At 33.0% G+C, this 17,444-nt stretch overlaps 1 protein-coding gene across 1 annotated transcript in view; it reads right to left on the reverse strand.

The window, feature by feature from the left end:
- LOC111630919 (adenosylhomocysteinase-like) overlaps positions 1-17,444 on the reverse strand; it is a 46,789-nt gene that overhangs the window by 8,419 nt on the left and 20,926 nt on the right. Inside the window, exons 3-5 of the mRNA XM_023375078.1 lie at positions 16,179-16,307; positions 6,452-6,551; positions 5,441-5,553 (exon numbers count right to left, since the gene is read on the reverse strand). Of these exons, the coding sequence (XP_023230846.1) occupies positions 5,441-5,553; positions 6,452-6,551; positions 16,179-16,307 (342 nt within the window). The remainder of the gene's footprint in view (positions 1-5,440; positions 5,554-6,451; positions 6,552-16,178; positions 16,308-17,444) is intronic.

Here is a 17,444-nt window from a genome sequence, read left to right on the forward strand (position 1 = left end):
GTAGGAATTAAGGAGAATAAAATAAAAGCCTTAATACGAGCAGAAAAAGAAGGCAATAAAAGTAAAGTTAAAAGAGAGAAAAAGGAGTTCACTGTAATGGAATACAGGGCTCAGTTAAGTAACATTTACAGAAAAATAGGAATAGAAAGCAACAAGAAAATAGCATATAAGAGAAACACGACAATATTTCAAATGCTAAGAAACGACAAAACACCCGTTGACAGGAGGCTGATCCCAGGTGTATACAGAATACCGTTGTATGATAGGAGGCTAAATAAGGAGTTATATTATATAGGAGCCACTAAAAGATCATTAAATGAAAGATTGAAGGAGCACAAAAAGAATGTAAGCTTTAAACAACCAGTCACGGCTTTGGCCAATTACGCGATAGCAGATCCAACAGAGATCGACATCAAATGGAGCAAGGCAGATGTCATACAAAAAGTGAAAAATATAAAACATCTAAAATATGCAGAAGCCTGGCACATTTACAAGAGCAAAGAAAAAGGGCGTAATATAAATTTCCGTGAATCGAACAAAATAGCGTCGGCATGGAAAGCGGCAACTTTAAAATTATAAAATTATATTTATGAGCATGCGCAATCGAGAAGAACGTGCAGTTTGGAATCTCCGTTATGCAAATTTGAAATATATTTCGATTGATAATTCGATCCTGATGAAGGTTTGTGAATCAGACCGAAAACGTTCGACAGATGTAAACTAGACTGCATTTTAAAGGTATAGTGAATTTTTGTTAAATAGTAATGCAGTTAGAGATAGAATGAATAGAATGTACAACTTCTGTCTACTTTATGAAATTTTCCCTGCTAAATGGAAAATAGCTAAAATTGTCCCTGTCCCAAAGCCTTGACACTCCAATCCAGGACCATCTCCCTTTTGCCTGTTTTCAGCAAGGTACTTGAACAGCTGATAACTGATCGACTCACATGGCACATGGAAGTTAATCACCTTCTCGAAGACACTCGGTACGGCTTTAGCAGCAATGCTCCTCCTCCAATGCAATCCACCACACAGTACAAAATGTCAATCACCTACTCAATACTCAGAAATATGTCTTGCCATCAGCCTTGACATCACAAAAGCTTTTGATAGTGCCTGGTGTCCTTTTATACTATACCAGCTAAAAAAAGACAGACTGCCCTGCCAACGTATATAACCTTCTAAAGCAGTGTTTTTCAACCTTCTTGAATACGCAACCCCTTTACAAGTTAAAAAATTCTGGCTACCCCAGGGCCATATTTAAACTATATCAGTGATTTTAAAAACTACGTATTTAATTTTCTTTCTTTAAATATTGATCGAAAAACCAATTGTACTATAAAATAAACAGGCACAGCCTTCTCACTGAAATTCTAGTTTTTTTTTTATTGTAGTGTAGGACCTACAAACATTTGTCCTCTTCTTTCACCCGCAACCCCCGTGTAAGGCTTTGTGACCCCCATGGAGGTCGCGACCCACAGGTTGAAAAACACTGTTCTAAAGGACTACCTTCGCAACTGCAAAGCTTACCTCCAGCATGGCACCCATGTCATTAACAGAAATGTTGTCTGCAGCTGTCCACAGGGGTCGGTCTGTAGACCCCTTCTGTGGAATCTCACTTTTAACAACTTTCTCGCATGGGACTTCAGTCAGGACAATGCTACAGCTTATGCTAACAATGTCCTGATTATCATTGGCAGTAAATCTCATGCCAACCTTGAAAATAGAGGAACCTACACACACTCAAAGATCTACAACTAGAACCAAATCCACACTCTCCTTCAATCCTGAAAAGACCAAAGCCATTGTGTTCAACAAGCCTGGCAACCCAAACTTGTACCTGCATGTCCCAACCATTAGAATTAATAACAAATCTATATAAATAGACAAAACTATCAACTATCTTGGTGTTCTGTTGGATCGACTAATTTGGGATGAGCACATAAAGATCATTTACAAGTGAACCAGTCGTATCTTCCATTCCTTTGCAAAAGTGGAAAGGAAAAACTGGAGGCTTAACTCCAATGCACTCATCATCATCTACATCACATTTATATTCCAATTATCACATATGCTTGTGGCAGTTGGGGATGGGCTGCACAAAAAGTGCATCTTAAAAGAAAGCTTATCTCCTCCCAATGCAAGGCTCTTCTTTTAATTTCCCAGGCATATAGGACAACACCAAATAGCAGCCTCCAAGTAATTACATGCAAACCTCCAATTATAGACATCATTAATCTTTACTACAACCTGTGGAATTTCAAAAGAGTATATGACATTACCATTTACTCTGATGATATATCCACCAGTATATTTGAAAAGCATACTTCTTTAACTTGTACCTCTCCTCCCTCCATTAATAACCATATGAATCATACCCACCTCCCAACACTGATGTCCATATCTTCACTGATAGATCAAAGTTTGATGACGGCATTGGCTGTGCTTTTGTTGTTTACCTGGGTGATCTCAAAATACACAACAAACAGTTTAAGCTGGCTAACCACTGTACTGTCTTCCAGGCAGAACTTGTGGCTGTTGAAAGGGCCTTAAATTGGACAGTACGACATCACAATCAGGCAACTATCACCATTGTCACCAACTATCTCTCAGCCATTTCACGTATCAATAGCAGAAATCAACATCCAATAGCAATAAACATGAACCATTTGTAGAATTTTGCCGGATGATAATTTAATTTAATCAAAAAAGACACAGTCTGTCCAAAAAATATTTTTTGAAGCCACCATTTATTGTGTTTTTTTTTTAAGGAATGTTTTAACCTGACGACCTAGTCTTTGAACATTATGCTACACGGGGAAACAGTTGCAGTCAGCTGTTGAACACAGTGGACTGTCTTCAAGTTTCATAGCTAAATGTTGAGGAACACATTGAACATTTCCTACATCACTAAGCAATCCGTACAGCATGTACTGTTATGTTCCCATAATGCTTTAATGAACAAATAAATGCTTTTTCAACGTGTTTGTTTCTTTGCTTGCAATGCCATTTACCCCATAGTGGACAATTTTGGAACAAATTTTTTCCTTGCAAAATCCCTTTCTGCATCCTTTGAACAGTGTGCACACAAATTTAGGCATTAATCAGTTTATTGGTTGTAGCTACATCATCTTCCAAACACAACAACTTTCATTATGATCTCCCAATACACAGAGCTTAACCTTCTAACATCCTGAACACATTATATTCAATTCATATTGTAGTAATAAGTCAGAATAGCTATAATCAAATTGGGATATCACATAAGCAAATTAAACTACCCGTATGGTAAGATACAATCTTTGTTCCTATATCTTTGTTCAATCTATCCTATATATAAACATGAATATCAATAACAAGCTAACAACTACAAGATTATATCTGGCAACACTGACATTTGTTTATGTAATAGTCAACTCTGTAATCATTCCTGGTCACAAGGTGCAAATTTCAATCTTTTTACATCAACATATTGAAGATTTAGTGCATGTTTTGAATAGTGGTTACAGAAGAATGGAGATAAGTATCAAACAGTAATATTCAGTGAAGTTTTATATGAAATTGAAAGAGTACAACTGAATCTTACAATGCATTAGAATGTCCTATCATATATAGTTTTGTCATATGCTTATTGGCATAAAATCTTTATAATGGCAAGAATTAGTCTGGTCAAGATTGGGATGTTGTTCGACATTTGGTCATAATGTTGAAGGTGCACAGACTTGTTAAAAAAGACACAGTCTTTTTTAACAAGTTTTTAACAGACTTGTTAAAAAAGACTGTGTCTTTTTTAACAAGTCTGTGCAACCCAAACTTGTACCTGCATGTCCCAACCATTAGAATTAATAACAAATCTATATAAATAGACAAAACTATCAACTATCTTGGTGTTCTGTTGGATCGACTAATTTGGGATGAGCACATAAAGATCATTTACAAGTGAACCAGTCGTATCTTCCACTCCTTTGCAAAAGTGGAAAGGAGATCAATGAAACTGTAAGATCAAGGAAACTGTAAGATCAATGAATGACAATTAGCTAATTAGCTAAATTAGCTAACTAATTAGTCATCATTTTGAAATTATAAGCTGTCATTAAAAATCAAAGATTATTATTTTGAAACCAAAATCATCCAAAAAGCTGTAAAAGTTGTGCAATAGCTTGAATGAAAATGACTTTCAGGAATGGTATGAAGCATGGAAGAAAAATGGAATAACTGCATTATGTCAGAAGGGACTTACTTTGAAAGAAATTAGCATTAAAATGTAAAAACTTTGAATAATTGATTTGTAATAAAATTAGTCTCATTACTTTTCAATCAGACCTCATACACTTTTCTGCTAGTAAACTTTTGTCTTAGTAATGCTGATCTTGTTTTCACTTTGCCACACTGTAATTAATCTTAAGCATGGTACTCACATGCATAAATGGATGACAAAAACGGTTGCCGTTCCGTCATCTTTCCATGTTGCATGTACTCACATGCGGAAAGTATCCTACAATTGAAACGTGTACCATCTGCCAACCATAAATATAAACACACTACTACAGTAGGTAGGCCATGTGCCAGTAGTCAAAAATGATACCTACTGGGATTGCTTTGTTATATCAATTAAACTTTTTAAGTTTGCCTATGATCTTATTGCAAATAAAAAAGCTCATAAACAAAGAATCTGGATAGGAAAAATATTCTAAATTGTAGAAAGTTAGGAATATTGAATACTTTCGTCACCAAATTAAGATTATGCCATTCTCAATACTTTACGCAGTAAGTACGTCTATTTGACATTAATATTTAAATGATAGTAAAATAATGTATAAATGAAATGTATTAGCATATTAGTGCATAAATAAAGCTTTTTAGTCTTGTTGACCACCATAGTTCAAATGCTATTGTACCACGTGATCTTTATGACGAAATTGTGAAACGGCCTTCCTATTAGTCTAATTTTTGCCATTCCGCTTTCCACCACAACAAAAGTTAAAAATTTTCAACTTATATTCTGTCAGCTTCGACAGCAAAAGCGAAGTCATTTTGCCATTCTGTCGACAGTTTCCGTTATCCATTCCCACGTGTGAGTACCAGGCTTTAGAGTGAGAAAAGGCTATTTTGTAAGAATTCTTATTTTTTCCCATATAAGATATATTATGTTAACTGGGTCAGTCTTAAGAAATATTGTTAATTATATGCTGTTACACAAACAAAACTATAAATAAAATGTTTGATTCTAAAGATGAGAAAACTTGTTCATCAAAAGTGACTAAATAAAATCACAAACATCTCAAAAGCATATTACAATACTCGCATTCACTTAATACTGATAAAAACTACCAATTTTATATATATTGAACAGACACATTTATGAGAAGTGTTAATTTCATTATTTCATCTTTATATAAGTAGGGGGTGAACAAACAGTTAACAATTTTATGTAAATTACCTTCGTAACAGAATCATTCACATTAATGGCAGGCACTTTAAGTCTTCCTTCTTTCAACATGCGATATAAATTATGCACACCAGTTGTAGTTTCCTCTGATATTCCCTTAATTTCTGAAAAATAAAAATCATTTTTGACTATGAAATTTGATTTTGATTTGATTTACAAAATGTCTTTAACTTAAAAAACTGATCATAAAGAACCCCATTCATTTCTTTCAATTAAAAAGTTCTAAAGAAAATAAACTTATACTTATGGTCATTTTCATTAACTTTTCTTAAAACTTACTTATGTGAAAGCCTATTTAACAACAAAAAGTGTTTGATCAAATTTCATTAAATTTAACAAAGTGTTAGTTAAATTAATCTGATTTTGAAGTAATTTGTTGTTCTAATATCAAGAGAGCAGAATGCAGATTAGAATGTATAAGTCTGCAATTTGAAAATTGCTGACCTATACTTTCCCATTGTTGTCTGTCCATCCATCCCTGCTTAATCTTGAGAATGGAGTAAGATGGAAATTAAGACCAGATATGGAGTAGTTTAGAGCAGAAGGTCCCAATTAACTATATCCGAACCTCCAGTCTGAACTGGAAATCATATTTTAATTTTAAAAAATCACATGATTAAAAATTGCAGCTTGGCATTGTGACGTCACAATCATTTTTTGGTTTTCATTTTTATGCAGACTTGTTGTATATAGTATAAAATAAACTCAATTTAGAAAACTGGAACGAAGTTCCACAATAAAAATTCAATAGCTTAAAATAGGTTATTTTGTCCTTTAAAATGCTTAGAATCGAATATTTTTAACTATTGCATGTTTAATTTTACAAACTTTTATTTTAAAATGAAATATTTAAAAGTTAGGTAATCATTGGATTACTTTTCCTCATCAGTTATAAAGTTTGTTATAATACTAACCAAATTTTGTTTTATTTATAGTATGATCTATTCCAATTTTAATAAAATTTAAAAATAATAAATCAATTTTTATTACAGTAAATATTACCTGATAAGTATTGTGGATATTTAGTGTGAACTAAATTTGTAAGATCACCTCCGTCATCGAGAATCATATTCAGCGGTTGTCCATTTGGAAAAACTAAAGTCTAAAGAATAAAATGTTATAATTTATAATTATGATGTGAACTAAAATTTATGAAATTTCATAAATTTTAGTTCACATCATAATTATGAATTGATATGATGTGTGGTTTTTAACAGCCATTGTTTTGTATTTCAGTATGAGAATTATATTCATATAACATCTTAGTTATTTTCTTCTATATTAATTTTAACCAAATTTACTTTAAGAAAAATATATCTTTTTGAATATTTTGCTTGTAACATTCATGTTAAAATATTCAAATTAAATTTTCAGTAGAAAAAAAAAATACAGTCAAAATAACATTCAATAACCAAACTGATAAAACATAAGTTTAAAAACTAATTTTAAATAATACTAATTGTTTTGTAAAAATATAATTGAGATTTTGTACAGCACTTAGAAATGGAAAATTGGAACTTATTTAACTTTTAAAATCTTTTTGCCTCTTGGACATTAAATATTATGGCAAGCCCATCATAGATTCGACTGGGCCTGCACCAGAAGATCAGGAAGAATGAATTCTGATGTATCTAAATTGACTCATCTGTGAAAATTGTGATTTTGACTGAAGTCTGAGCCTGTGGCAGATGGATGCCTTTGTTGTCCTTGATAATCCGGTAGTCTAATTTAATTAAGTTGTACTAAATTTCCATCATCATTTAACAAATTGCTTTAATAATATAATAAATTAATCATTAGGTCTAATCACCAACCATATGCCGAAAATCTATCAAGCTAGTTTTAAGGCTAAATTACTAAATAAATTACGTAACCAATTTGGCTCTAGAGGTAAGCGTTAGGCGCCATCTCTTATTAATATTAATAATTATAAATAAATTAATTAATTTAAATAATTTAGAACCGCTGGGAGAAAAAAAAATCTGCCCGGAGCGGGACTCAAACCCACAACTCCTGCTTACCGTGCAGATGCGTTGCCAGTTACGCTATCCGGACCTCCAGTCCGATCTCCTCTTCCAGCGTATAACTATGTAACCATCAATGGTTATTACAACGCCAGCTGGGGACACATTCAGTGCCCACATCCTACAAGGCACTCAACCGGCCATCGCAAGCCCCGGCAAGGCGTAATATATACAAACATCGCTAAACCCAATATAATATAGCTAAACACCAACCATATGCAACCAACAAAATGGTGTTTAGCTATATTATATCGGGTTTAGCGATGTTAGTATATTAGGTCTAATGTTTTTAAACAAAATAAAACTAACTATATCCAGACAAAGACAGATGCATTCCAAATCCAGTGCAGTTTTCTTTAAACATAAACAAACTGGTTTACTAATTGAATTCTGTGAAAAATATACTGATGTTAAGATCAAGGGACCACTATTTAAACATTCGTCTGCAGTATACATGTGGACAAATGTGTTCCTGACTATACCAACAAAACTCGAGAGATCAATTGATGTATTGGAAAACTTTGACAGAATAAATTAATAATTGAAGAACATTTGTAAGTAGTCAAGTCAAAACATTAGTTTTGTTTTAATTATAGCTATAATTTAGTTTAGGGGCATTTTGATTTGTTTAAAGATGGAAGCTTTTGCATCTAATTCAAAAAGAGAAAAGTTTTATGACTCACTCAAAACACCATCACCAATCTAAAGTGGCATCTCAGATTAAACAATCTCCAAAGGTATTAAATAGTAGTCACTTAATTGCATTGTTACATATTTCAAAAATCAGCAAATAAATTTATGGAAAGATTGGACTGACTCATGTCAAAAAGTACTTTTAATTCTTCAGAATCTGCTAACAACTATGTAAATGGGATAGAGTGGCACATGCTAATGTAATGTCATACATGAGACCTAAGACAACAGAGAAGCCAAAAGACTGATGAGGTAACACTACCAAGTGCAAGGTAGAGTGAGGTGATACTTCCAAGTGCGAGGCCTAGCAAATCAAAGAGATTGAATTCTTTTGCCATTCCTGGTGTGGCGGTTAGGTGACTTAGAGCCTAAGTGTTTTATAAGTGATTTGGTTTTGAGCTATTTTTGTCTCATGACTCCTTCATGTGAACAGCAACAGGCACTGATGGATATTTGTTTCCATTATGGAGAAGTACAGCTTTCAAACTAAGTTTCAAAAAGTCTACAACCTCCATTCCTCTGTTGTGTATATGTCCAAGAGCTTCCATTAGAGAAATGATATCATTTCAAAAAACTATCATTATATTGAGAAAATAAAAGAAGTTCATCCTGATGGTTGTGGAAAAACATACTTTAGTTCTCTGCTGCAGAAGATTCCAGTCTTTCATTTGTGAAGGTTACAGTTTGACTTGTCTTTCTGAGAAATTCAAGTCACCACCTTGCATAATGAAATTATCTTGTTTATCTGTATGAGGTTCTGTGGAAGGTTCTCTTGCTTCAATGTTGGATCTCTCATCAACTCTTCTTGTACATGGTTTGAATAATCATCATCCCCACCAGAATCAGCATCAATACAATTCTCACATTTTCTGATGGTCTTGGAACAGATGGTCTTCATTATATGTTTAGACCAGGAGTCACAAACTGGCAGCCCATGGTCCAGATTTTTAATGAAAAGGAAATCTTACACACAGCATTACTACAGTATATTGAGGACACAGAATGTGAAAAAAAAACTGGGGTTGATTACAGATCATTTACAAGAAAGGGTCCATAGATTTACATGTATGCCACTAGCTAAACAACTGAAATTAGATGAGATAATCTAAAGACATCTGGTGATTTGACTGTTTGCTTGTGCAAAAAATGCATAAGCAGGGACAACAACTAAGACCCATATTAGACAAGGTCAAGTCTCCTACCCACAAGTTGAAGCATGCAGTACACAGCTTACTCAGCACAAATGGTATCAATGTTATGCTTGCTTTGTTTCACCTCCTGTTTCCAATTGGATACCACTGTCTAACTACAAAAAAAAAAACCCCATGGATAGCCCATTGTCTGGTGACCTATGTGAAATGGTTATATGACAATTAGAAGAGAGGGTTCTTCCTAAATTCCTGCCACAAATCACTATTTACATAAGATACATTGATGACATTTGCATTATTTGGACAGTCAAGCCTGATGTCAATGATTTTATCCGCGCAATGAATGACAACCAGTACGGACTAATTCTGGAGGAAGACCAAATTGGAGAGAACAGTATTTATCTTTTAGATATAGACTTTTCTTTAAATGTTAAGTGTTTTGACATAAACATCTTTACCGCAACACCGGAGAATAGTAATATAACTCTTTCAAACCTGTTACCGGTGCGTCTACTAACTCTTAACGATCCAAACGAAACCAAAACAAACATTTTCGAACCTGTAACGGTTCTTCCTCAGGCTTTTTCGAATTTCTGATGGAAAATGCAGCTCGTAAAAACTTTAAATTCGAAATACGTAAGTTCGAATGCACGTTTCCCGTTATGAATGGTAATTTATGATAATCCGTTTTGGAGTCGACTGCGCATGACATACAACGACGGAAACGGGAAACGTGCATTCGAACTTACGTATTTCGAATTTAAAGTTTTTACGAGCTGCATTTTCCATCAGAAATTTGAAAAAGCCTGAGGAAGAACCGTTACAGGTTCGAAAACGTTTGTTTTGGTTTCGTTTGGATCGTTAAGAGTTAGTAGACGCACCAGTAACAGGTTTGAAAGAGTTATGTTTTGACATAAAGATCTATTACAAACCAGACTTTATTCCATCATACATATTGACCAACTCTAACAATCCATTTAACTACAATGTAGCAGCCTTCACAGCACTTATGAAGAGAGCCAATTCTCATTGCAGTATTACAGATGATACTAATAAGGAGATGGGTTGAACTGCAGACATCACTACTATGCATGGTTACTCCAAAGGCTTCACCTATAAATTAGCCCATAGACAAGAAACAAAAAGAAACCACCAGACAGCACACCCAAAAGGTGCTCCTGTAGATAACATGGCACTATGAAAAACTGGATCTTGCCATAATGAGGTGGCTTACAGTCATCATATGCATAATATATATAAGGAAATAGCATCGTATACAGATACAAAATTAACATACAGATGTAGTCGCCACGTGTTTAAAATGCTCAGAAATGAAAACGGCTTGAATGACTACAACAAATCACCAGGCATATATAAGATACTTCTCAGAAATGAAATGTTCCAGAGAGACTTAATTTCAATAGGTTTGACTGTAAAGTCCCTTATAAAGCACTTTACCAAACAATCTGATATAGATAAAGACAAGCAAACCACTGCTCTCTTGATATATGCGGGGTAGGATGAAATTAAACCTGATTTACAATGGGCTATATTAATTCAAACAACAATAAACATGGACCATGTCAAAGTACTGAAAGTGCTAGAGATTTTAAAAACAGAAAAACAATGAAAATGTATAAATTTTAAAGAGAGGCACATTTCACAAGAATGTTGGATCCTGTTTGATACATCATTATGAAAACCTTTTTATAATTTCTACACTTGGATGCATTGTATTAGATCAGTGGTTCCCAATTAGTGGTACGCGTACCCCTGGGGGTACGCGAAATTGCATGAAGGGGTACGCGCGGCAATCTAAAATCGGTCGATTTAAAATTTAAATGCATGAAATAAAGCAATCAAAAAAATAACACAGGTCTTCAAAAAAACTTTTTTTACAGCTGCATGGAATATTTTTGCTGAATTATATGTTTTAAAGATCACAGATTCTAAAACTAACATCCCTTACATCCAATCATGTAAAGGTTTTTGCAAAATAAAAACAAATTTTTGATAAAAACTCTTATAATATATTTAGTTCATTATAATAAATATTTTCTTACAACTAATCAACAAATTGTTTCTGATATTTATACACAATTTTAGGTCTACTCTCTTTTCTTACGAAACTTTTTCTTCTTCTTTTTGATGCTTCTCCAAACTCGTTTCCAATTTCCTTCTCTGGTTTCTGGATTGAGCATCCAACAGTAGTCAGCTAATGTATTGACATCCAATTTTCCTTTTCAGGCCTCTCGATATTACGGACATCCTGGTGAAATCTTTCACCCTGTTCTTCATTGTAGGCTCCCAAGTTTTCGGGAAAATAGTCAATATGGGAGTGTAAGAAATGAACTTTTAAGCTATCTCGCATCCTCGAAATCCATACGCTGCTGCCAGCATGCTTTGTACAGTACAATGGTTTTGTAGTCAGGGTCCTTAGTATTCCCCAAAAACTTATGCACTACATTTTCGTTTTCTCCTATTGTTTCCAGAAATCTGCTTTGTCTCCATCTCCAAGTTTCAATTTCAAATATGCAAATTAAACTTTCTTCACAAACTCACTTATGTTTGACTTTTCACTGTGTATTCACCACAAACATAACAGAAGCTGTCGGGAGAAATTACACAACCTCTGCCAGTCATATTCCCGAAATAAAAATACAAGCACAGTAGCATTCGAATGCTGGATATAAACTGAGGGTGGCATTAGATGACCAGCGAGATACTGAACTTATTTAGCTTGTTGAAACACGATCTAATCCAACAGCGAGTTGTTTATATTTATTCCTAGTATCCCAGAAAACATGTCGAAACATGCTCAACCTCACCAATAATATTACTCACTATCAACTTTTAACCTGTTTCTATACGATCATGCGACCTTCCTCCTAACGCTAAAACTACTTAACCCAGTTCCCCCTACCACTACTCTCTTCAATCATTAACATTTTTATTTATTTATTACCAAGTCCAGTTATAATTGATAGAATTAATGTGAGAAGTCTTCGTTTTAAGGCTATTTTTTAAATAAAAAGAAAAGAATAGTAAATTTTACGTTAACTGGGAATTTTACGCTAAATACAAACAAAAACTTGAGTGTAACAAATAAATTGACGAGATGGAATTTTTTTCATATTTTTTTTTTGTTTTTACCAAGTTGAAATCTGTAAGAAAATGTATAAAAATCCTATGCAGTTTTTTACTTGCAGACCTGTGTAATGGGTAGACCATCAAAAATTCAGAAATTTACAACATGATGTCGAATGCGCAAATTCGTTTATTTATAACTTAAAATATTCTCGAAATTTCATCAAAAAAGTGCATTTGTGACGATACCTAAATGAAATTCTTACGCAAGAAACAAAAATTGTACAATTATTATTATTATCGTGTCAGCGAAGCGGCAATAAAATATTTACTATCATTTTGCACAACATACTTCTGCGAGAGCAGATTTTCGGCCGTGACAAACATGAATCGTCACCGACTTTGACTCGAAGATGACTCAAAACTGAAGCTGACCAAAAACCAACCAGATTTTACAAAGTTGCGCAAAGAAAATCGTGCACATTTGTCGCATTAAAATTAAATAACCATATGTTATTTTCATTATTATTAGAATTGTATTTATATTTTAAAGGTAATAAATGTAAGAAAAACTTATTTATCACTAGCTGTCTACCCACGGCTTCGCCCGCGTTATATCGAGTTTTCTCGTGGGAGTAAGATATTTTCTCGTAGTAAAATGTAACCTATGTCCATCTCCAACGTGTAAGCTATCTCCGTGCCATATTTTATTAAAACCTGTTCGGCGGTTTAGACGTGAAAAGGTAACAGACAGACAAACAGAATTATCTTCGAATTTATATTAGTATAGATTAATATGAATTTCTGCTATAAGGGGTACGCGAGTTTGAGCTCTTTTTTGAAGTGGTACGCAGGAAAAAGTATTTGGGAACCACTGTATTAGATGATTTTAGAGAATTTTAAATTTTTGTATAAGCTCTTCTGTGCCTGGTACATTTGAACACCAGAACATTAGACATTCCATCTATTTGAAATTTGTGACCTGAAGCAGATCTAAGAAGACCAAAAATGTTTTTCTGAACTTGCACCATTCTGCTGGATGAATACCAAGGTAGGGAGTTTCTGCAGTATAGTATAACCCAGTTTCTGGAATATTTTTATTCTTTATCTGTTAGTAAAGAGTAATCTGGTTAAGTTGTCAATCACCATTTATCATCATACATATTAAATGTTATTAAACTTCTGTCTTTTGTTGAAATTAAGCTTATGGTACCAAGAAACCATAAACTTTTCAAAAGTTATTCATTTGTTCAACAAGAACCATAGTACAGTAGTAATGAAAAAAAACAGTTTTAAGGTTAAGACAACAGAGTTTGGTAGAAGTTCAGAGATCATGTTACAAAGATAATTTGCTGACCACTTTAAAGTAAAGGTAGATATTTGGTTTTCTCACATTTATAACATAATTTATGATTGTAATAGCTTTTGTGGTGGTTAAAGTAATTTTTCATAAATCATTTATTGAAAAAAGCAAGAAATGTTTGAAAAATTAAATCTACTCGATAACTACAAAGTACACAAATCACTATATCGATTTTTATTAATCACTTAGAACATAAATGATGTTATAAAATGCAAGAATACAGAATACATTTCTTATCATTTAAAGTGGCTAGCAAATCATCTTCATAACTTGACATTTCAAATTTTCATTGCCTCAATTGACCTTCATCCAGTCTTCTGTTCATTATAAAAGTTTCATTTTTCTTTTTCATTACTTCTGCTCAGGTCATTTTTGATGAATTAACAATTAAAATCAACATTTATATTTTGTCATAAAATCCATGTTCCATTTAACTAAAATATTCTATACAATCTGTTTGCTATTCAGAATTCAATTAAAATGTGATTTTTACAGCTGAAAAGATAAATAATATACTGTATATATATTTTAATTATGTATGCTACATATACCGTTTGGTATTGTCACATTCCTAAATGCAAATAAATAATTGACGCACACCGGAACAATACAATAATAAACTTTCTACAAACCTATAACCGGTGTGAAATATGTTCAATTGCTTACGCTAACGATGTCTTTTTGGTGTTGAAGACATGATGATACATCTGTTGTGCATGATGTCTTTTGGTGTTCCAAGGAACACCAAAAAAGACATCATGCACAACAGATGTACCACCGCTTTATCCGTATATGCTTCAGATCCGGAGATATCTGCAGACCTCGTGAGAGCCAAACTCTTTGTCACAATGGCATATGTGGACCAGCTCAGATGGTTAGAACAGATAGAAATATGCAAAGCCTACAACTCATCAATTCCAAAGATGAAATCACCTTATCTTTGGCATGGCAAGCCCTAATACGGAAAGAAGATTCAAATTAAATTGACATCAGTACTTATAGTAAGTTAGAGAATGGCAACACGCATTTTCTTCAACTTCCAACACGCTCAAACAAATTTATTCATAAAAATACATAATCCATCATACAAGTAAAAGATCATTACGTAGCAACTGGAGTTTCGAGTTGGAAGACACGTGATTCCCAATGGAACTCGAAATACAATATTTGAAATTTCGTTCCAAAGACAGCGGGCATTATAATGGATTGTTGCAAATAGAACATAATCTGATGAAGGACTCAGTGGGATCCGAAAACATCAGTATAAGCATAAGCAATTGAACATATTTCACGCCAGTTATAGGTTTGTAGAAAGTTTATTATCCTAAATGCAAATTTAATATTTTCTTAATCCATTGTATTCTTCACTTTTGTCCTGGTTAAAATAAATTATGGCCTCCGGCATGTACTTCTGAATAGTGGACACCTCTAAATATTTAAATGGACCAACTTCTGTCCTGACAGTGTCCACTATTTGGAGGTTACATCATATTACATCACAATCAACGTAATTAAATAAGATTTAGTCATGTGTATGAAAATACTGATTCTAGGTGGAAAATTACAATACCAAATAAAGTTCTACACACTCAATATTAACTAAAGTGTAGCATATGATAAATCTACTTTTCAAACAGAGTATTAGCTTTTCAAAAATTAAATTCCTGAAGAGTAAGCTTATAATTGCAAGAGTAAGATTATACTTGATCTCTAATAATACTATAAAAACTATCGCATTTTTCAACAATTGATATAATAGGATATATTATGTGTTCTTTGAACATCATACTAATGCTACATTAAGAGAAATTTTACTGATAAGGGTTCAAATGAATGTCAATGGTTTCTGTAAACTTTTATGGGTTTAATTTAATGTATAAATTGTTTCCCTAGATTTGATGCAGGTGTGCACACAGTTGTTTTAATGGTTAAACTGTAAAATAAAGAATAAATTAATTTTAACTTCTCTTCAAACAGAATCCTCAGAGTGAAATTTACAATTAATGTACAATAAGCACATTTTAACATTGATAAAAATAAATTGCTGCAGTAAATGTTTTCAACCTTATTTAAAAAGTCCTCGGGCTAACAGAACTGCATCTAAGGTTCTAATAATTATGGAACAAACATTTTTTAAAATCTAACAAGTCTAATATGAAATTCAAATTATGGCTTCTGTTGATTTAGTACTCAAATTTGATTCCAATGCTCATGTAATTATGTGAGCACTGGAATGAATTTGAATACTAAAAGATAAATTGCTGGAGTAAAGGTTGTTTAACTTATAATCAATAATTGTAATAATATTCAGAATAACTGGAATTAAAGACTCAGCAGTTACAACAATATTCTGTTGTCATATTTAGTTTATTAAATTTGGATTAAACATTTAAATTTGTTAAAATTCTTACTTGTTCAATACACCAGATATATTCTTCATCAGTTTCACCTTTCCATGCATATACAGGTATTCCTCTCTTAGCCATTGCAGCAGCTGCATGATCTTGAGTTGAAAATATGTTACAGCTTGACCATTGAATCTATTAAATTATAAATGATCAATTATACATTACGCCATTGCTTTTTAATCAAGTTTTTCCATCAAAATAATTTTTTCTATAACATAACAATTGCAGTTATGTTATGATAAAAAAACTATGTATTAATTTATGTATTAATACTTATATAGTAAAAAAACCACCCACTTTTTTGAATAAACAATTTAAAAACAAAAAAAAATTTAATAAACAGACCTTTTCACACATTTCCAGTAAATTTGCTATAGAACTTGTTCCAGAATGTTTCTCTTTCAAAAAAGTGTTCCAAATTGAGAAGTTCAGCTATAAAATCTTCAAAAGAAAGCCTGACACTGGCCCCTAAATGAGGCCAAAAACATTTGCTGTATGTGTATGTATATAGTGAAGTTGCTGTAAATATGTAAAAAGGTCTGTATACTATCTATTTATACATAAGTTCCAGCTAAGAAGAATAAGTTTTTATTTTTAAAAATGCATAATTGGAAACAGTCTGTCTTTCTTTATGGACAAGTCAGACAAGACAATGAATCACATTTAAGGGACAAACAAACTGTGTTGGTTGTATAATAACTGACTTAATATAAACACACATAAAAACCTTTACTTGACCAGTAAAAAATATATTTAATGAAAACAACTAACGTTTTCGACTGCCTTCCTCAGGTTTTAAATTCTGATATTCGAAAATCGTTGTGCTTAAATATTTAAACATTTTGGAACATATACATCTTTGCGTATAAAATTCATTACGCGCATGCGTATTAATCATTACGTACGTGAACCCAAATATTCACAAATATTATTTTACATATACCTGTAAACGATGTATAACACCTTACATAGAGTTGTGGGGGCATTCTGCTTCATACGCAAACCTCCAAGCTGCCGAAATATTAATAGCATCCTTATAGTTGATACAGCTATTACGTAATCCTGCTTTATAAATTTCCAAAGTTTCTAGCGTTCGTACGTGTTCTCTTCTGTGTGACATTTTAATGATTTGCGCGTTCTGCAAGTTAGCACTTATGCCAGGGGTCGAAGCATACGTAGATAGGGCAGTGGTGCATCTGTTGTGTTCAATGTCATATTTGTGTTCGCGCATACGTTTATCCAGAGAGCGTATGGTGGAGCCAATATATA

The sequence above is a fragment of the Centruroides sculpturatus genome, unplaced genomic scaffold, assembly GCF_000671375.1.
Source record: "Centruroides sculpturatus isolate CEXI.00-Female unplaced genomic scaffold, Cexi_2.0 scaffold653, whole genome shotgun sequence".
Lineage (NCBI taxonomy): Eukaryota > Metazoa > Arthropoda > Arachnida > Scorpiones > Buthidae > Centruroides > Centruroides sculpturatus.